Source organism: Hyla sarda, chromosome 5 (assembly GCF_029499605.1).
Source record: "Hyla sarda isolate aHylSar1 chromosome 5, aHylSar1.hap1, whole genome shotgun sequence".
In the NCBI taxonomy this organism is placed as follows: Eukaryota; Metazoa; Chordata; class Amphibia; order Anura; family Hylidae; genus Hyla; species Hyla sarda.
In genome coordinates, this window is record NC_079193.1 from 258,279,194 (window position 1) to 258,302,466 (window position 23,273).

A 23,273-nucleotide genomic window follows, 5' to 3' on the forward strand; every position below is an offset into this window, starting at 1 on the left:
AGAAAACTGTCACCAAGTTCATCCCCACTAAACCCAATACACTGGGTTATAGTGTGGGTGAACAGGAGTCCATACATGGGTCACTTTTTTGTTTTCTTGTCGCAGAGTTGTCGTCCGCTAAAGTTCCGCAGTTTGCCCTTCACTTGTGCTCTGAAGGCGGGTCCCCCACCCGCATCCTTTGTTTGGTTCCCGGCGGAAGTGGCCTTAGCCCGCCCCACTTGTTTGCATATTAATTTTCCCCCTAAGTGCAGCGTGTCGTTAGAGCGCTCTGTGCAGTATAACTGCACATTTGCCGGTCCCTCGCTACACCCTGCCTGAAGTACCTCTTTCTTAAGTCTCGCTACTCCCCTCCACTCAACTAAAAAAAGATTTCCCTGTACAATTGTGTGTATATATATTATATATATTCCTTTGATCCGGCACTCTGAACACTTACAATCAGATGTTATCATATCCCATGTATCTACATCACTGTACATATTGTACTGTTTACCTACAAGCATTTACAGATATTCTGCGTTATTCACTATTGTTAAGTTTCCATGACTACAAGCCACCGGTTACTCAGTACCGGAGTCTGATGTCATTACTTGGTGTCTTTTTATGTGGTGAATTAGCTCTGGCTTTCTTCTATGTAGTAGACAGATAGGAAGGCTCTGGCTGTCAAAACTTGTCCTGTATACCTTGACATCACCTGAAAAAACACCCTAAAAGATTACAAAGCAATTTGGTGGATGCTGAGATTTTGATATCACTATATGTTGGATTTGATGCCACCATAAGCATCACCAACAATGCAGTAGTGCAGACATTTATCTAATAAGCAACAGATTCTCTCTCACACACACACACACACGTCCAATCACAATCCACAATCTCAGCACCAGACCTGTGCATGGCAGCGGGAGATGGCTTTCACGTATTGCCAGACAGCCCTGCAAATGTCAGGGGCTGAGCTGAAAACATCATAGTTAATCCTTTCCATGCTGTGTTCAGTGTGACTGCAGCATCAAATCGGGGTAACAGTTCTTCATCGGGACCGTGCAATCACATTTCAGGGCCCTGATGGTAGCCATGGCAATCAGGGACCTCTGAACGGCCACTGCTGGCTCTGCCTGAAGAAGATTCTGATCTGCTATGTCAGTGTAACACTGACAGACATAATACATTGAAGTGCAGACCTGTACTGCTATGTATTACAGTGGTTGAAATAAGTACTGAACATTTAACGATTTGGTAACAACCCAAGTTATTCATACGTAAAAAGAAACCAAAACAAGCTCAGAAATTGAGTTGTGTGTGTGTAATAATTTGAAATGATACAGGGGAAAAAAGTATTAAACACATGAAGGGGCAAAAAAGGCATGGAAAGCAAAGACAACAGCTAAAATCATAATTAAAATGCATTTCAATCCCTTGTCAGTGCAAATTTATATCAGCTGGTTCAGTCATAACTGATGACCTACAAAAAGGTCTTATTGCCAAGGAAAGCAAAGAGTAGGCTCAAGGCAAACTAATTGGTTACAAGCACATTTCTAAGCTTCTGAGTGTTCCAGTGAGCACTGTAGAAGTCATAATAAGGAAGTGGAAAGAGAATAAATTTGCCTCTATTAGGAGCTCCTCACAAGATTTCTAACAGAGGAGTGAAAAGAATAATCAGAACAGTTGTCTAAGAGCCAAGGACCACTTGTGGAAAGTTTCAAAAAGAACTGGATTTGGTAGGTATAGTTGATTCAAAGAACAGTAAGTTACAGCTCTCAGAATATGGTGACACTAAAAACTTATTTTAAAACAATGTAATTTAAATGTGATAAACCAAAAAAGTATTTAAACTATGTATTGCCATAATCATATTAAACTGGAGGAGAATAACTATTTCTGCATGGAGAATGGCGGTAAAAAAAAAAGTAAAATAAAAAATGGCAGAACCGATTTTTTGTACCACCTTATTAAATATTTTATAAAAATTTAATTACATATACACCAATAGGGTATTAATGAAAATATCAATTTGTTTAGCAAAAATATTTTGGGACCCTAAGGCCTCTGTGTCTTGATATGATGCAGATTCAAAATCCACTAGCAGCTCTGTGAGGTCTGTGGCCTGTATGTGAGTCGTGTAGTGCTCTAGGGCCATATATGGCATTTCTACATATGACAGAATTTAGGGGATAAATATTAGGTTGCATTTCTCAGTACCTGCTATTTTAAAGAAAAAAAATGGAGCAAAATGGCAAAGCTGCAAGGAAAATTCAATTTCCACTTAGCTTTAAAGGGGATAAGATGTCAGATCACCGATCCCACTGCTGGGCAGTTATTAGCCAGCATTGCTAATATGTTAACCTCCAACTTTGCGCAATGTGGCTGGACCAGGCATGGATGCTGGGTATGCAGAGTCCTGCCTCCATTCCAAAAACCAGCAATTAACATTAGCAAAGTTGACTAATAACAGGTCCATGTGTGTAATACTTGGCTGAGGGGGCATCTTCTGTGTGTTGAGACTGACAAGGAAGCGCTGACACTGGATCCTTAAGGGTCTATTCATACGTACAGTGTTCTGTGCAGATTTGATGCGCAGGATTTCAAGTCACTCAGTTTACATTGAAATCTGCAGCAGAAAATCCTGTGCATCAAATCTGCGCAGAATACTGTACGTGTGAATAGACCCTAAAAGAGAAGTGGGAAGCTGAGAATGGCTTTAATGGTCCTCAACCCAGATATTCTTCCCAGAGCCAGACAGACTTTAGAAAGAGCATAAATTATCATTCCATGCAGCATTTTTGTTCTATATACTATAAGCAGAAGTACTGAAGCCATGAAGGTTATGCATTTGAAGAAACCGTTTCAGATCATGAAATGTCAGTTTCTGTCCCAACATGTTTTGCTCTGATGCAGAAAACACGGCAAGAGATGGTTGCACAATATCTGGCAAGTAAAAAGTCAGCTTTTGAAAGGAAGCATGGGTAATGTGAATTGTAGACACACAAATGTGGGAGGTCTGTAAAACAGTTTACTGACAAATCAAAATACTAGAAAGTGCCCATTTCAAGCAGACCACAGGGCTTGTCTGAAGTCTGTAGTTATGCTGACCTTGATCTGCATAGGAGCTGCATGTACAAAACTAGGAGAATTTTGAAGAAAAAACATATGCAACATTGTAAGACACAGGTCTCCATATACTCTGCATTGAATATATCTGAAATATAAAATGCTGACTATCTGCGACTAGATTAATCATACTCATAAGACTATATGCAGCAAGCTCCTATGCTCCCTCTAGTGGTAGATTCAGTGCTCTGTCAGATGAGGCATGTATGATTGACTGCTGCGTCAGTCAGACATCTACTCCACTTCTTTATGTGCGCAGCATGGTCACAGTTAGAGATGAGCGAACTTACAGTAAATTCGATTTGTCACAAACTTCTCGGCTCGGCAGTTGATGACTTATCCTGCATAAATTAGTTCAGCTTTCCGGTGCTCCGGTGGGCTGGAAAAGGTAGATACAGTCCTAGGAAAGAGTCTCCTAGGACTGTATACACCTTTTCCAGCCCACCGGAGCACCTGAAAGCTGAACTAATTTATGCAGGATAAGTCATCAACTGTAAGTTCGCTCATCTCTAGTCACAGTATAATGCACATTTTATATAGTATTTTGGCCCTCATTTTGGTCAGAATTTTATCCAAACCCAGGAGTGGAACTGACACAAACACATTCATTGATTTCCCCTTTCTTTGTGTTGTGTTTTAGTAGTAAAAATGTCACATTTGCTGCAACTGTACTGCACTGTGGATGGCCACTTTATTCCCCTACCATCTCCCTCTCCTCACTTCTTTTAGGTTGTAAACCCTTGTGGGCAGGTTCCAATACCCCCCCCCCCCCTTTATCCCCTTCCTGGTACCCAGGAATAAGGAGCAATATTCAATATCTTCCAGAAGTACAGCCCTCATTTTTGTAAATATTTTATGTGACAACACTGAAGAAATGACACTCTGCTACAATGTGAAGTAGTGAGTGCACGGTCTGTATAAGGCTATGTTCACACAGCAGAATTTTCATACAGAATCCGGAGAAAAAAAACTCAGCTCAGAAAATCTGCTTCATGGATTTAACATTGTGGTGAATAGAATTTCCGCTGTCCCATTTACACAGCAGATTTACCCTGCAGAAATTCTGCATTTCGGATTCAGCAAATAGACATTGAACCTGCCAACAGTTTCTGCAGAATTCCTCAGCAGAGTCCATTCAAGTCAATTGGACTCTGAAATCTGTCCGAAATCTGTTTATTGAGTGTAAGAAATTTTGCATAAATCTAGAACAGATTCTACATTCCGCACAGAATCTGCAAAACAGCAAAAACTCCAATGTCAGCTTGGCAGAAAGGAATCCGAGTGGAAGCATGAAAATTTTGCTGTGTGAACATAGCCTAACAGTGTTTAATGTTGTGTCCAAATTTAAGCTGAAACATCCAAATTTGGCCTAAAAGTGTCAACAATTTGTCTGACCACCATTATTTTCCAGCACTGAATTAAGCTTCTTGGGCATGGAGCTCACCAGAGCTTTACAAGTTGCCACTGGAATCCTTTTTGGATGTTAGAAACCATGGGATGCCCCACAGACGCTCAATAGGGTTTAGGTCTGGAGACATGCTTAGCCAGTCCATCACCTTCACCCTCAGCAAGACACACTTCTCTTTTTGACCTGGTTGCAGCTACACACACTTGACACCATCTGAACCAAATAAGTTTATCTTGGTCTCATCAGACCACAGGACATGGTTCCAGTAATCCACATTCTTAGTCTGCTTGTCTTCAGCAAACTGCTCTCAGGCTCTCTTATTCATTGTCTTTAGAAGAGGCTTCCTTCTGGGATGACAGCCATGCAGTGTGCAGCTAGTGATCCGAGCACTGACCGGCTGACCCCCTACAACCCCTTCATACTCTGCAACAATGCTGGCAGCATACAACCATTTTCCAAGGACAACCTCTGGATATGACGCCGAGTACATGCATTCAACTTCTTTGGTCGACTATGGCAAGGCCTGTTCTGAGTGGAACCTATCCGGGAAAACTGCTGTGTGGTCTCGAACATCAAGTTGCTGCTTAGTTTAAGGTCTTGGCAATCTTCTTACAGCCTAGGCCATCTTTGTGTAGAGCAAAAAACGGATGCAACCGGACATCATTTTTCAAACCGTATACTGATAAAAATTTGTACACATGTTTTGATACAGTTTGGTCAGGTTTTGAGGAATTTATTTATTTATTTTATCAAAAACCTGATACAGGAACTGTATAGCAAAAACGTGGTGTTGTCACATGAGATCAAATATACTAGTGAAAAAATGAGGGGTGTATTTACTTGAGAGATAATGTAAAAAGTTCAATATAAATATTACTAGCTTTACATCTGGCATGTGGAATCGGTTAAAGGCTTTAACAAGCTTTTTATGTTTAAGAGATTAACATTTGTAACGGTTTGTATTAACTAATTCCTGTGAAGCTGGACATAGCCAGAATGACGTAATATAGGTTATAGCTGCAATTATATGCAGTTTATGTAAGAGTAAGTTTATGGATACAAGACATGATCCCCTTTAGCAGTGATCTCTCTGTTCAGTAATTTGGTGCAGTTTCGGACATACTGATCAGACGTAACTGTGCTGTAAGAAGACGCCATAGCAACAGCTGAAGTAGGCAGAAGTCCACTTCTTTCTTCTAAAATTAGCTTCAGCCCAATATTTTATTGGTATTCCCATCTCATGATGTTATTCCTTATATACAGAATAGGGAGTACAAACACTATCAATCAGTATCGAAATCAGAGTAGGTAAGACCAATGGGACCACCACCAATTTTAAGAACAAGAACCTTTCTTCATACAAGGCAATGATGTTCCCATAGTTGAATATTGGTGTTGGTCCCAGCAGTTGAACCCCCACTGATCAACCTGTTATCACCTTTGTTGAGGAAACTGGATAGGTTATATATTTAGAAGAAAAAAAAGCCTTCAAAACAGCCTAAGTCACTGTTAGACTGCTTAATCTAAAGTTACACAAGAATTAGACAGTTTCAGTAAGTCTGGGCCACTGTGTTCCTTTAATGGAAACTAAATAACAAAATGGTCACAAATACATGTGCTTTATGTGGTTTGTAATGTAATCTCTTAAAGAGTACCTGTCATCAACTAAACTTTCCCTGATCCCCCTTCCCATCTGTCCCCTTCTCTAACTATGCCTATCCCTGTGTTTATTGAGGTTTAAAACGCTGTGGAAATACCTTTTTTTTTATCCCTCTTCCTTAGCTCAGGAGCACTGTCTTTCTGAGGGGTGGAAGGAGGCGGGTCCCGGCAGGCATGATGTCACATGAAGCTTGGCTGGGACTCTGCTTCTGCCAGTCTTCCTGTATGCTGCTCTCCCTCTGCAGCAGTGTTTCCCAACCAGGGCACCTCCAGCTGTTGCAAAACTACAACTCCCAGCATGCCCAGACAGCCAACAACTACAACTCCCAGCATGTCTGGACAGCTGTTGGCTGTCTGGGCATGCTGGGAGTTGTAGTGTTGCAACAGCTGGAGGTGCCCTGGTTGGGTGCCTGTCTCTCTCTCTCCTGTGTCTCTATGCACTAAAAAGTCAATGCTGAGAACCAGCGGCTGAGGGAGCAATTACAGAGGCAGTGATTAGGATGAATGTCGGGGGGGGGGGGGGGGGGGGGGGGGGGGCACAGAGCAGGGAGTGCAGGGAGATAATACAGTGTATAAGATAATGTGTGGTGAGGGGCAGGGAGAACACAGAGCAGGGGGGAGGGGGAGGTGACTGGCTGTTATATGAGAGGCATGTGCAGGCTTGTAGCTCACAGGCTGGGAGCGAGTCCTGAGCTGAGAGCATTGAACTTCTGGTGGAAGGACCAGAGCCCTTCAGCATTAGTCCTAAAAGCTGTACACTTACTATGAAAAGCATAGGATGCTGCTTGCAGACCAGGCATAGAAGAGTGACCCCTAGTGGCCAAAAGTATAAAATGAAAAAACTGGTATAAATATTAATATTTTTTAATGAAGATATATTACAATATCTCTTCATTAATGATTATGAACAACATATTAAAAGTTTTTGTTGATGACAGGTACTCTAATGCAAAAATAAAAAAGGTGCTTATCAATAAAGAAAAAAAAAATAACACACCTAGCCCAGCTAGTCAACAAAAAAACAAAAACAAAACAAAAAAAACAAAAAACAACAAAAACCTTATTTCTCCTAGATGAAAGTTTTATCCCAATCTAGATATTTGAAAAAGATTTTAGCATTAAAACCCTCCTACTTTTGCATACAACCATGATACTAGTAGGGAATGTGCTTCAAGTTAGAGAGTCCATAAAGAAACAAAACCTCAGGGTAAATCACTATATTTATAAGTACAGAGCCTCTCATACTGGGAGGCTACTTAGAGCGGCAAATACAATATAACTCTTCAAATACCACTTTGAGGAAACCATCCCCTTATGCAGACCAAATTTTGTGTGGATTTTTACTGCACCATACTTTATATATAGTGGCCATAGAATGAGAAGACCACCTAAAATTGCATTAAAATGTGGCACTGTTGGAAGAGAGGTTTTTACTGTATGCGGCACACCACATTACACCGTAAATATAGCTATATCCAGGAGAGCCAAGCTTATAAAAGGTAATCCATCAAGAAGTAACCAACTAATGTGAAAGGAACTGTGTAGATCCTCTTTTCTGAGAAGCAATTTTAAATAGTCACATAAGATAGTCTCAAACCTTGTCAAATGTCTCTTGCATATCTGAAAGAATACTGTCCTGTCACAGATCATAATCTAGGGAAATGTCAGTGCTGTGCTTTAGTCATTTCATTGAAGATGACTAACAAGATTACAATACAGGCTATTACTGATAGTTGTGACCACTAGATGGCACACTCAGCTGTGCAACTCTGCAGGACTACTGAGAGATCACTGAGATGCAGACAGACATGTGGAAGCAATGTTTACAGAGAGGGCCAAGGAACACTGAGAAAGCAGTTCATAATCTAGTAAATCTCACAGCATTCTCTTTACAGTGGCTGATAGTATTTTATCAGTCACAAGAGATATGATAGAAAATCCGAAGGTCAGAAGGAGTAACATGTTTTCATTTGCACTGTGCACACTATCTACAGAGACTGCCTAATGAGAATAGGCTCACACTACAAAGCCAACCAACAGGATAAGAGAGTGGACAAAGGATGTTTAACCCCTTAGTGACCAGTCTACTTTGAACCTCAACCACCAAGCAATATTTTTCTTTTTTGCATTCTAAGAGCCACAAATGTTTTATTTTTGTTATATAAAGGTCTTTATTTTTACATAATACATCAGTTTAGACCTATATATCTTCATGGTAAAGCCATTTTTATTCTTCAGATTGTAGTCATGTAGTCTTGTATGTAATGTACGCACAATAAAATATTTTCTACTAAATAAATCAATATAGTAACATGCAATAATCTTGATTTCTGAAGAGAAACACACTGCATAGAATACCAGAAAAATAAACAGTACGGTGTACAACGTAATAGTCTAATATAATAGCACATATTTTAAAGGGGTTATCCAGGAAAAAACATATATATATATATATATATATATATATATACACACACACATCTATATATCTATATATCTATATCTATATATCTATATATCTATATATCTATATATCTATATATCTATATATCTATATATCTATATATCTATCTATATATCTATCTATATATCTCTATCTATATATATCTATCTATCTATATATATCTATAGGTGGGCCAGCGACGTGTGCGAGTACTTGATGGACACTTCTGGCGTGGGCATCAAATAAAGGCCACCCTCAGTGACTAGGGTTTGGTGGGCAGGACTCCCCTATCTACATAGAGGTAGTCCCTTCCCTCCACCTGTATGTTGGGGATCCTTTCGGTAGGTCTCCCAACTCCCTAGAGAGGGTCCAGAGTGCAGTGTCCAGTATGCATGGTTCTGCTTGTGTGGCCCCGTTTATTTATTGCTGTCTGTGCTAGGCGAAATATATATAAGATTTTTCGCCCTTACACAGTACAACTATTTTTAGGTGCACCCCTATTCATACCCCTGCTGCTCCGCCACTTCTTTATTATTCCTATTATTTTCTTTTATTTTGCCCTTTTAGCTGCCCTCAACAATAATGGCCAGACATGCCTCCTCGCTCTTTGCCAGACAGCGAGTTCTCTGCGCATGCGCATGTGATACCCATTCACTGCGCGTGCGCGACATCTCCCCATGCCCGAACTGTTCTTTTTCATCCATGCAATTGGGTGCGATCGCACCATTTCCGGTTGCGTTCCAACCCCACCTTCCGGTTGCGGTCCAAGCATTCCTCTGCTACATTGAACATCGCGCGCCACTCCGCCACAGGACGGAGCGCCCGATGTTCTCCTGTTACATCACGCAGGACCCGCCCAGTGACCCCGTCTCTGTAGGTTCACTTTGTAAGTTTTTTTCACATTTTTTTACGTATATTACCACTGTACACTTAAATATGCACTTGTGGTTCACCACTGCCTGATATACAACGATTATGATGTAATATAATATATATTGATTGTTTGTTTTGATATGCTAATGATGTGATGTAATTGTGACGTCATGTCCTTCCACCATATATATACCGCACCATGTGCACTATGTAACTGCTTGACAAAGGCTGCCTGCGTGCAGCTGAAACGTTGCCTTGATGTTTGAATTGGAATAAAGCCACATTCACTTTTCATCTTATTGGAGTGCTACAGTCTTCTCCTTTCTATATATATCTATCTATATATATCTATATATATCTATATATATATATCTATATATATATATCTATATATATATATCTATATATATATATATATATCTATATCTATATCTATATCTATATATATATCTATATCTATATCTATATCTATATCTATATCTATATCTATATCTATATCTATATCTATATCTATATCTATCTATCTATCTCTATCTATCTATCTCTCTATCTATCTATCTATCTATCTATCTATCTATCTATCTATCTCTATCTATCTCTATCTATCTCTATCTATCTCTATCTATCTCTATCTATCTCTATCTATCTCTATCTATCTCTATCTATCTCTATCTATCTCTATCTATCTCTATCTATCTCTATCTATCTCTATCTATCTCTATCTATCTCTATATCTATATCTCTATATCTATATCTCTATATCTATATCTCTATATCTATATCTCTCTATATCTATATCTATATTATATCTATATCTATATATCTATATATCTATATATCTATATATCTATATATATCTCAACTGGCTCCATAAAGTTAAACAGATTTGTAAATTACTTCTATTAAAAAATCTTAATTCTTTCAGTACTTATGAGCTGCTGAAGTTGAGTTGTTCTTTTCTGTCTAAGTGCTCTCTGATGACACGTGTCTCGGGAAACGCCCAGTTTAGAAGCAAATCCTCATAGTAAACCTCTTCTAAACTGGGCGGTTCCCGAGATACGTGTCATCAGAGAGCACTTAGACAGAAAAGAACAACTCAACTTCAGAAGCTCATAAGTACTGAAAGGATTAAGATTTTTTTAATAGAAGTAATTTACAAATCTGCTTAACTTTCTGGAGCCAGTTGATCTATAAAAAAAAGTTTTTTCCTGGATAACCCCCTTTAAAGCTGAGCTGATTGATTGAAAGAGTTCTGTAGGAAAATCTCCAGGATAACATGCCATTTTTAAAGGGGTACTCCACTGGAAAACATTTTTTTTTAAATCAACTGGTGCCAGAAAGTTTAACAGATTTGTAAATGACTTCTTTTAAAAAATATTAATCCTATCAGTACTTATCAGCTGCTGTTATGATCCACAGGAAGTTTTTTTCTTTTTGAATTTCCTTTCTGTCTGACCACAGTGCTCTCTGCTGACACCTCTGTCCATTTTAGGAACTGTCCAGAGCAGGAAACTTATCCTGCTCTGGACAGTTCCTAAAATGGACAGAGGCGTCAGCAGAGAGCACTGTGGTCAGACAGAAAGGAAATTCAAAAAGAAAAGAACTTCCTGTGGATCATAACAGCAGCTGATAGGTAATGGAAGGATTAAGATGTTTTAATAGAAGTAAGTTACAAATCAGTTTTTCTGGCACCAGATGAATAAAAAAAAAAAATGTTTTCCAGTGGAGTACCCCTTTAAGTACATTTCCGCTCTTTCTGGCCTAAGCAGTGAGATAGGCAATACTTCTCAGTGACTGACAGCTATCTGTGTAGAAGTGTGCCTGTAGAATAAGTTGTCAATCACCGAGTAGGACCACCCACATGACTACTTAGCCCATAATGAGCAGAGGTTTACATGAATGTATTTATAAAATGTATTTAATTTCTTTCTATATAGAGGCTCAAGCTTAATTTGCATATACCAGTATAATCTAGGGCAGTGGTCTCCAAACTGCAGACCTCCAGATGTTGCAAAACTACAACTCCCAGCATGCCCGGACAGCCAACGGCAGTCCGGGCATGCTGGGAGTTGAAGTTTTGCAACATCTGGGTTGAAAAAAAACTTTAAAATTACTTTTTATTTAAAATTTGTTTTTTTGTAGGCAGAAAAGATAGAGGGGTAAATCATTTTTCTTCTTTATTTTGGGTAGTTATGGCAAAAAAAAATATGACGTGTGTTTTTTTTCCCTGAACTGTATATTTCCATAAAAATTAAAAATAAAACTTTGTAATTGGAAAACAGATTTTTCGTTTAGGTTTTTAATACTATTTATTAATCCCCACAGGAAATGAAATTGTGACTGTTCCATCACTTACATAATACACTGCATTCCTTACGTGGTGCTGTGAATTAGGCTGGGTTCACACTACGGTTGTAATTACGGTTCCCGTATACGGCTGGGAGGAGGGGTGGGCGGGGCTTAATCGCGGCGCCCGCACTCAGCCATATAGGGAATCGTAGTTAATGTATGTCTATGAGCCGTCCGGAGTCAACCGCAGCCTCCGGTCGGCTGCTTTTTCGGCCGTATGCGGTTTCCCGACCGCAGGCAAAATTGTGGTCGACCACGTTTTTGCCTGCGGTCGGGAAACCGCATACGGCCGAAAAAGCAGCCGACCGGAGGCTGCGGTTCACTCCGGTCGGCTCATAGACATACATTAACTACGGTTCCCTATACGGCTGAGTGCGGGTGCCGCAATTAAGCCCCGCTCACCCCTCCTCCCAGCTGTATACGGGAACCGTAATTACAAACCGTAGTGTGAATCCAGCCTTTTATCCGTCACTATAAAAACGGAAAGGCACCCCGAGAACCCATATGCACCCAGTGACAGTTTTGAGGTCCCAATGGGCTTAAAAAGAGGCTTCCCTATCCTAAAACTAAAGTTAAACATATCACGTTCACACGTACGCAGATTTGATGCGCAGGATTTTCTGCTGCTGATTTCAATGTAAACTAAATGACTGAGCACAACTTCTAATCTGCAGTTACAAATCCTGCGCATCAAATCTGCGCAGGATCCTATACATGTAAACGTACCTTTAAAGGGGTAACTCCTGAGATTAGCCTATACTCTTCCTGCTTGTATTGGGTAATCGCACATGTATGACTGTACACAAAAATACCTTTGCTATTATTATCCATAGTGCTGATTTTAATAAATCTTTGTTTTTATAGATATTCAAATGAACATCCTTGCTGTGTTAAAGGGTACCCCTCATGAAAAAAAACTTTTGATATATTATAGATTAATGTATGCAGAATAACTTCACAATTGCATGTTATTAAAAAAATATGCTTCTTTCTATTTAATTTTCCACTTTGAAGAAATGACCACTAGGGGTCTCCCTACCAGTCCTGGCAGCAAGCATTTCAGACTCATGCTGGAGTCCTAAACACTACGAGCTGCCAGTCTGCTTTGTTCACAAAGGAGAACACTCAGAGCTGCCAGCCTGCTTTGTTCACAGCCTGTTTGGCTGTGAACAAAGCAGGCTGGCAGCTCTGAGTGTTTAGGACTCCAGCATGAGTCAGAAATGCTTGCCGACAGGACTGATCGGGAAAAATACAATAGAAAGAAGCATATTTTTCATTAACATGCTATTGGAAAGTTATTCAACATTCATTCATCTAAAATATATCAAAAGTTTATTTGATGAGAGGTACCCTTTAACTAGGCCCCTGATGCATTACTATGTCCACCGGCCACCTTTCGTAACAATTTATTCTTTTTCCTGAAGTAATGTAGCAAAGCACGGAAATCTTACACATGCAGAGTCACAATCCAAGGCCGCTGTACTGAAAACGCTGTATAAGCGTAAGATTTCTGTGCCCGCTTTGGTTACATCATGGCAGGGAAGAACATGAACATTAATGAAGAGGCCGTGGTGGGCAGGAGTAGTGGTGCATTAGGGCCCTAAATGATGCACCCAAGATTCTCACTTACATCTAAAAATACATCTACAATAAAGATTTGAGGAAAAAAAATAAATAAATAAATAAAAAAGAAACGAACAACAAAAAGGTACTCAGCACCACAAATGCGATTACCAATACAAGCAGGTTAGCAAAGGCCAACCTGACAACAGTTTTCCTTTAAATTAGGGTCTTCTGCCACAGTGCTGTGTTTTAATTTGGCTCTATAGGTAGAGGAACCCTTTAACCCCTAACTGTAAATATGTCTTTTACAGAGGTTAAAGAAACAAATCTGAAAACCTGAGCTAAAAGCTATGAGAATCTTTTCATAAAGGGTTCTCACTTGGCTGTGTCCTATTGGGGGAATCCTCTGGGCTCAGATGGGTTCGGCAAAACCGGAAGTAGTCTCAAAATTTGGATATTTTCAGTCAGACAGTTTTGCTGAATTTAGCATATGAAGATGCATAAACAAAAAAAAAAACAAAAAAAAGTTTATGAATAAATCTAATGCAGTGGTCTTCAAACTGTGGCCCTCCAGATGTGGCAAAACTACAATTCCCAGCATGCCCGGACAGCCTTTGGCTGTCCGGGCATGCTAGGAGTTGTAGTTTTGCCACATCTGGAGGGCCACAGTTTGAAGACCGCTAATCTAATGTGACGTGAAAAGGTCAATGTTTTGTATAGCAAGCTCCCCACTTCCTCTCTCCAATTTCTGACTCACAGTTTGGGCAGGAGAACTCTTTGCATCACACAACTAAAATGTGACCATTATTAGGATGTTACACAGCGAATGCTTCCTGTTTACAAACACAGATGTGACAGAGTGATGGAATAGGTACCTAGATATGTTTTACCATATAAACATTGTCTTGTTAAAATATTAACATGCAATTACAAACTCCAACCTGTTGTCACTGCCCTTATTGAAGGGCAAGTCTGTGTATCAAAACTTGTAAAACTACAGCAATCCTTACAGGTAAAAAGGAAAGGATACTGATACTTGCAGGCAGGGAAACATGACGGCCTGGATTCAGAGCTCATAAACATACACAAGACCCATCTTAGAGGACTAGAACTCCAATGTCTAGGTGAGCAGAGAGATGGGCTTTTTTTTGTGAATGATATTTATCATTTATAAATGTGGGAAAACAGCAAAGTGCTGGAAGGCTTGAATTTAAACTAGACCATCTTATACAGTGCCCATAAATAGCTGTATAATGGGTTTTAAGAGCTTCAATTTTACAGCTATAAAGGACTAAAGTTTTATGGCTGTGAACTCTGCCTGGTATCTACCTGCAAAGTACAAGCAACCATGTTGCCCAAGAATGAATCTCACCATAACAATAATTATGTAAGTATCCCCTGCTGTTTATACAGAGAAATATTACTATACTATTTTGATTATTAAACCCATAAATGTAACACCCCCCCCCCCCCCTAACCACTTAGGGACCACGGGCGTACAGGTATGCCCTGACTTCCTGGTACTTAAGGAACAAGGGCGTACCAGCAGGACCGGACCTATCAGCAGGCATCACGTGCCAATGCGATTTGTGGCAATTCAGGGTGGTATGACCAAAAATATGCATCACTGTATTTTTGTAAATTAGGGTTGTTCCACATTATTTAACAGTATTTCCTCCCCCCACCCCAATCATGTGACCCGTGGGTGCTGCTTCTCTCCTCCTCCCCCCCCCCCCCCCCCTTTCAGTTCATGAGCCCAGCGCTGCGCTGTCCCCCACATCGGGGAACTAATATGTGACCTGCGAGCCGCTGTGCTGTTCTGTACTATCCTGAACCCGGGCTTCAAAAATAAACAAAATAAACTTTAACTCACCTTCCTATGTTCCCCCGTTGCTCGGGTACCGGCCTCACAGTCCAGCGATGCGAGCCTCCTGCTGCTTCCTGGGGATGGGAACGTCACAGCGCCGTCAGCCTATCACCGGCTGCAGCGATGTCCCGCCTCGGCCAGTGATAGGCTGAGCGCACTGTCATGTAAGAAGCCGGCCAGCTCCTTATATGACATCCTTACATGACATCGCTGTGGCCGGTGATAGGCTGACTGGCTCTGTGACGTTCCCATTACCAGGAAGCAGCAAGAGCAGCGAAGGGACAGTGAGGCCGGTACCGGAGCAACGGGGGAATGTAGGAAGGTGAGTTAAAGTTTATTTGGTTTATTTTTGAAGCCCGGGCTAAGGATAGTACAGTACAGCCCAGCGGCTGATAATTATTTGGGGGCAGGGGAGAGACCCAGCACTCGTGGGTCACATATGATTAGTTCCCCGATATGGGGGACAGCGCGCTGCGGCTCATAATTTATTCATTCGCAGATGTTAAAGTTCGGTTCCCCTGTTCTGCCCACCCACAGTAGTCCGGGCAGAACGGGGGAACAGACGCCGGAGGTCCACTTACCCCTCGGCGATCGGCAGCAGAGGAGGCCAATGCGGCTGTCTGGGCATGCTGGGAGTTGTAGTTTTACAACAGCTAGAGGACTACAGTTTGGAGATTACTGTGGCACTATGGGGGCTTTGTAAACACATATGGCCATCAATTCCGGAAAAATATTCTCCCGATGGCGCTCCCAAAATCCCAAAGGGGGAAGGGTCCACTGTTCTGGCACCATGGGGGCTTTGTAAATGCTCATGGCCCCTGACATCCATTCCAAACAAATTCTCTCTCCAAAAGCTCAATGGCGCTCCTCCTCTTCTGAACATTGTAGTTCGCCCGCAGAGCACTTTACATCCACATATGGGGCATTTCCATTCCATATGGGGTTACAAATTTTGGGGGGCATTTTCTCCTATTAACCTTTGAAAAAATGGTAAATTTAAGGGAAAAAACTGCACTTTAGTGAAATTTTTTTATTTTTTTTTTTTATTTACACATCCAACTTTAACAAAAAGTCATCAAACACCTGTGGGGTGTTAACGCTCACTGTACCCCTTGTTACGTGCCTTCAGGGGTGTAGTTTCCAAAATAGTATGCCATGTTTTTTTTTTGTTGCTGTTCTGGCACCATAGGGGCTTCCTAAATGTGACATGCCCCCCAAAAACCATTTCAGCAAAATTCACTCTCCAAAATCCCATTGTCGCTCCTTCCCTTCTGAGCCCTCTACTGCCCTCACCGAGAACTTCACATACACATAAGAGGTATTTCCTTACTCAAGAGAAATCCTGGTCCTTAAGGTGAAAATGGGCTTGGTCCTTAACGGGTTAAAGACTGCCCAACCCTTAAGAAGCCCCTGGATTCCTGTTCTCAATCAAGAATCGCTTCACAATGCTCCTGCCCACTGTCCTTTTCAGTGAGCTCTTAAGTTTAAAGGGGTATTCCAAATTTTTTGACTAGGCTACAGGGGCTGTAAAGTTAGTGTAGTTCATAATATAGTGTCTGTACCTGTGTGTGACGGTTTTCTCACAATTCTTCTGTGATTTTCACCCCAATATTTATTTTTACCAGCATACAAAATGACTGTGGTCTCCGATTTTTCCCATGATGACAGGGAGCCTGTCTGCTTCAATGGGTGGAGCGATCGCTTGGTGGGAGAGAGATCAACTAAAACTAATGCAACAGCTGTAGGCACCCTGATTTAAAACCACAGGTCTTTTGTTTCAATGGGTGGGGTGGCTGATGTGTGGGAGGGAGGGAAATGGAATTGTGGGATTTGTAGTAAAAAAAATACAAGTTCACAAAAAGCTAGCCACAGTTTTATGGTAATCTCAGGACACGGCCAATTAGCCCCAAACAAGCGCAGATCCTTCCTAAACATGTCCATTACTGCCTGCCAGGTACGTACTAAAATCACCTTATGGTGGATAAGCCCTTTAACCCCTTCCCGCAGAATGTCATATATAAACGCCGGGTTGTGCAGTGCGTTCGCGCATCCCAGCGTTTATAAATGACATTCAGTTAACCCGGCGATGCGCAGCATCGCACGGGTTAACTGGCAGAAGTCCCGCTGTTTCCAGCAGGGGACAACTTCTGCTTCACCCCCCCAGGACCATCCATTAATGGTCCTGGTCAGCGATCACTGTGATTGGTCCCTGTGGACCAATCACAGTGATCTGGGGTGAAAGTTCAGATCCCTCGCACTGCCCGCCCCTGGAAGTCGGGCAGAACAGGGGACGATGGCTGCAGGGGCTCGCAGGGACCTGCAGCATAGGGGGGGAACACCAGGGGACCGGCGGCCTTACCTGGCGGGACCGAGGAGCAGCGGCAGGACCGGCCACGTGGACGAGCAGTGACGGGACCGGCAGGTAAGTATGTAGTCCTCAGAAGCAGCAGTGAAGATCTTTACTGCTGCTTCTAGGAGTCTGAAAACTACAACTCCCAGCATGCCTAGACAGCCTTTGGCTGTCTGGGCATGCTGGGAGTTGTAGTTTTGCAACATCTGGAGGGCCCCAGTTTGGAGACCATTGTATAATGGTCTCCAATCTGTGCTCTTCCAGCTGTTGCAAAACTACAACTCCCAGTATGCACTGACTGTCCAGGCATGCTGGGAGTTTTAGTTCAGCAACATCTGGCCCTTCAGCTGTCTGGGCATGCTGGGAGTTGTAGTTTTGCAACAACTGGAGACACACTGGTTGGGAAACATTGTCTGTTTCTAACTCAGTGTTTCCTAACCTGTGTGCCTCCAGCTGTTGCAAAACTATAACTCCCAGCATGCACTAACAGACCATGCATGCTGGGAGTTGTGGTTTTGCACCAGCTGGTGCACCCCTGACTGTACCCTAAAAACACTACACTACCACAAAATAAAATAAAAAGTTAAAAACACTACATATACACATACCCCTACACAGCCCCCCTCCCCCAATAAGAACGTCCGGTACACCACTGTTTCCAAAGCAGAGCCTCCAGCTGTTGAAAAACAACAACTCCCAGTATTGCCGGACAGCCGTTGACTGTCCACGCATGCTGGGAGTTTTGCAACAGCTGGAGGCACCCTGTTTGGGAAACACTGGCATAGAATACCCCTATGTCCACCCCTATGCAAATCCCTAATTTAGGCCTCAAATGCACATGGTGCTCTCACTTTGGAGCCCTGTCGTATTCCAGGGCAACAGTTTAGGGCCACATATGGGGTATCACTGTACTCGGGAGAAATTGCTTTACAAGGTTTGGGGGGCTTTTTCTTCTTTAACCCTTCATGAAAAGGAAAAGTTGGGGTCTACACCAGAATGTTAGTGTAAAAAAAAATTTATTTTTTACACTAACATGCTGATGTTGCCCTATACTTTACATTTTCACAAGAGGTAAAAGGGAAAAAAGCCCCCCAAAATTTGTAACGCAATTTCTCCCGACTACAGAGATACCCCATATGTGAGCGCAAAGTGCTCTGGGGGCGCACAACAAGGCCCAGAAGGGAGAGCGCACCATGTACATTTGAGGTGATTTGCACAGTGGTGGCTGATTGTTACAGCGGTTTTGACAAACGCAAAAAAACCAAACAAAACACATGTGACCCCATTTCGGAAACGACACCCCTCACGGAATGTAATGAGGGGTGCAGTGAGAATTTACCCCCCACAGGTGTCTGACGGATCTTTGGAACAGTGGTCCGTGAAAATGAAAACTTGTACAGCCTACTGTTCCAAAGATCTGTCAGACACCAGTGGGGGGGCAAATGCTCACTGTACCCCTTGTTACGTTCCTCAAGGGATCTAGTTTCCAAAATGGTATGCCATGTGTTTTTTTTTTTTTGCTGTTCTGGAACCTTAGGGGCTTCCTAAACGCGACATGCTCCGCCAGCAAAATTTGCTCTCAAAAAGCCAAATATGATGACTCCTCTTCTGAGCATTGTAGTTCGCCCATAGTGCACTTCAGGTCAACTTATGGGGTACCTCCATACTCAGAAGAGATGGGGTTACAAATTTTGGGGGGTATTTTCTGCTATTAACCCTTGCAAAAATGTGAAATTTGGGGGGAAACAAACATTTTAGTGGAAAAATTTTTATTTTTTTTTTACATATGCAAAAGTCGTGAAACACCTGTGGGGTATTAAGGCTCACTTTATTCCTTGTTATGTTCCTCAAGGGGTCTAGTTTCCAAAATGGTATGCCATGTGAGGGTTTTTTGCTGTTCTGGCACCATAGAGGCTTCCTAAATGCAACATGCCCCCCAAAAACCATTTCAGAAAAACGTACTCTCCAAAAATCCCCTTATCGCTCTTTCCCTTCTGAGCCCTCTACTGCGCCCGCCGAACACTTTACATAGACATATGAGATATGTGCTTACTCGGGAGAAATTGGGCTACAAATATAAGTATACATTTTCTCCTTTTACCCCTTGTAAAAATTCAAAAATTGGGTCTACAAGAACATGAGAGTGTAAAAAATGAAGATTGTGAATTTTCTCCTTCACTTTGCTTCTATTCCTGTGAAACACCTAAAGGGTTAAAATGATGACTGAATGTCATTTTGAATACTTTGGGGGTGCAGTTTTTATAATGGGGTCTTTTGTGGGGTATTTCTAATATGAAGACCCTTCAAATCCACTTCAAACCTGAACTGGTCCCTGAAAAATAGTTAGTTTGAAAATTTTGTGAAAAATTGGAAAATTGCTGCTGAACTTTGAAGCCCTCTGGTGTCTTCCAAAAGTAAAAACACGTCAATTTTATGATGCAGACATAAAAGTAGACATATTGTATATGTGAATAAATTTTTTTATTATTTGTAATATACATTTTCCTTACAAGCAGAGAGCTTCAAAGTTAGAAAACTGCAAAATTTTCTAATTTTTCATCAAATTTTAGGATTTTTCACAAGGAAAGGATTCAAGTTACCACAAAAATTTACCACCATGTTAAAGTAGAATATGTCACGAAAAAACAATCTCGGAATCAGAATGATAACTAAAAGCATTCCAGAGTTATTAATGTTTAAATTGACAGTGGTCAGATGTGCAAAAAACGCTCTGGTCCTTAAGGCCAAAATGGGCTTGGTCCTGAAGGGGTTAAAGAAGGGCATGACAAAGCCTTTAAGATGCAATTAAGAGTAGGTGTCCTTACTAGGCCTATATATACCCAGGAGAGAATAGACATCCCTTTCCTCAGAACAAAGATGCTTGTTTTTAAGGCATTAAACATCTGTTAAGTTCCTTTATAGTGCTCTATTATGAAAGGTAAGTAATAAATGAGAACAAAGGAATGAATTTTTTTCTTCTGGTCAGTACTAGGGCCATAGCCATATACTAACATATACCCTAAAGAGAGGAGAACCCTTAAGTAGAAGCATTTTCCTAAACAGCTAAACTCCTGGGTCACAAACGAAAATAATAATAATAATGTAATGTGAGCATCAAAGATTTACCATAATATGCAAATTATCTGTAAATGCTTGAACACTTTTCTATGACACTGAAATAGTTTCTATTGTGATATTGGGCCTTCCTGAAGTTTTTATTTTCTATCTCCAAGAGAGAATGAGAAAAAAAAAAGGTTCTGAGATCATTTGCACAATTACCTGTATATGTGCTGTAAGGAGGAGTTAATCGCTGGCCCCCGTTTTCACTTGTGTGTCCTGCTTCAGAATCTACAGGGTTAAAAGGCACAGGAAAGAAGGGAAGAAGGAAACAAGTAAAGAGGAAAGCTTGATAGCACAAGTAGAAAAGAGCTGGGCACCTGCTGTTTAGCATCCATGTGAAGGAAGCTACAAAGTGAAATAGCATCCTCCATTCCATTACAGGGAAGAAAGGCAGATAAAATATTACAGTCACATAGGATCAACTTCACACCATTAATGAATGTACATGTTCATTCCAAGCATAGCCTTCAGTGTGCCGCCTAAGTCTAGCATGTGTTCCGCAAATAACGGTTGATACCATACTAACATGGACGCATTTTATTTAGTGTCTGTAGTTCAGTAAATGCAACAACATATAGTTAAACACAGCACAAGTGTAAGGATGCTACAATTAGAAAGATTCGTCAGATTCCTTACAAGCGCACGACAGTCATTTCACCCCCAGCAGCTGTGCAACCCCACAGGTTTCAGGAGGATGTGTAGTTCCTGTTCTCTCCCCACCTGCACATTACTAGACATAAGGCCCTCCCTTTGTTCAACGGACAAAAAAAAGCACAGATGCCACTAAAAACTACAACCTCATTTTACCAGACAATACCACAAATACAACAACAAAAATAAGATACTCTGCCAATGAACATGCCATAAGCTGACTTTGTACATCACTGTCTAGTATCTGGCATGTAGAGGTTCCACCCAAAACAAAATGGGTTAGCATTTATTTCTTTCACACAGATCATTGACAATAAAAATAGTGGGAATGAAAAGTAAGAGATGGAGAACATAAAATAAAATACATTGGCCAAAACTGTAACTGGGCCTGTAAGAATCAATCCATCGGGACCCCACAATCTCTCATGCAGCACCCCTTTGGATAGGGGATAAGATGTCTTAGGGTCGGAGTACCCCTTTAACGTCTACATTTTAAGTCTCATATATATTATATATACACACATATATACATACACACACACATTATATACACATATATATATATATATATATATATATATACATATACATACATACATACATACGCACACACCCCCCCCCCAACATTCTGCTCCGAATTAGGACTGTAATTTTTGCTTATATCCATACATGCTGACTTAAAAGCTATAAAATGCAATGCTAGTCTTGTTCAAATATTCTATTTATATATATATATATATATATATATATATATATATATATATATATATATAAACAGGAGAATTGTGTGAGTGTGTATATATATATATATATATTTTTTTTTTTATAAAAAAGGGGGTCTTAAATTTTTTCTTCTTTGTGCCTTTCAAATAGGCTGGACTGAGATTTTTTTTGCAAAATATGTGCCATAAGAAAGAAATGCCTGCACCATTATTTTTAATAGGAATATGTGCCAAAGTTGACACTCTGGCTTACAATTCAAATATGTTGGAAAAAGTGATATATCACATATTAAAGTGGTATTCCACCCGTAGACATCTTATCCCCTATCCAAAAGGATAGGGGATAAGATGTCTGATTGCGGGGACCCCGGGATCTCGGCTGCAGCACCCCACTGTCATTACGCACAGAACAAGTTTGCTCTGTGCAGTAATGACGGGCGATAGAGGCCAATGCATTGTGACGTCATTGTGACGGCGTGGCGGCCGTCACACCCCTCCCATAGACTTTCATTAAGGGGGCGGGTAGTGATGTCATAAGGGGGCGGAGCCGTGACGTCACAATGCTCTGGCCCCTGTATTGCCCGTCATTACGCACAGAACAAGTTTGCTCTGTGCAGTAATGGCAGTGGGGTGCTGCAGCCGAGATCCCCAGCAGTGGCACCCCCGCGATCAGACATCTTTTCACCTATCCTTTGGATAGGGGATAAGATGTCTAGGGGCGGAGTACCCCTTTAATTAAGTTAAGGCTAGATGCTGTGGTTTAGCTGAATGGTGTTTGTTTTTTTTTTTTTTCATTTGTCACATTATTTTTGAATTGATGATTTCCCTGGTAACTGGGACGGATACATTAGCTCCCCCAGCTGTCCATCCATCACAGATTGGAATAAGAATCATCACTGCTGCCTGCTCAACTGTACAAACTGCACTCACTGGGAAATGCAATAGCATTACATTGATCTATGTAAGCCATCGGCCAAGAAGTGGGTATAAAAAAATAAAAAAAAAAGACATTTTTTTTAAATATAAAAAAAATCCCTCCCCTATTAAAAAATTCTAAATGATCCCTTTTCACTTTTTCTTTAAATAAAACACTGTACAAACATAAAAAATACACATATTTGGTATCACCGCGTGCGCAATTGTCCTAACAATTAAACTAT

At 41.0% G+C, this 23,273-nt stretch overlaps 1 protein-coding gene across 6 annotated transcripts in view; it reads right to left on the bottom strand.

Moving 5' to 3' along the window:
- The window catches only part of ANKRD12 (ankyrin repeat domain 12), a 124,448-nt gene that overhangs the window by 46,214 nt on the left and 54,961 nt on the right, over positions 1-23,273 (bottom strand). For 4 of the 6 annotated variants that reach the window (XM_056521578.1, XM_056521577.1, XM_056521576.1 and 1 more), the window contains exon 4: positions 20,900-20,968. The exons of the other annotated variants lie outside the window; for them this stretch is intronic. In XM_056521578.1, the coding sequence (XP_056377553.1) occupies positions 20,900-20,968 (69 nt within the window). The remainder of the gene's footprint in view (positions 1-20,899; positions 20,969-23,273) is intronic. 6 annotated transcript variants of the gene reach the window in all.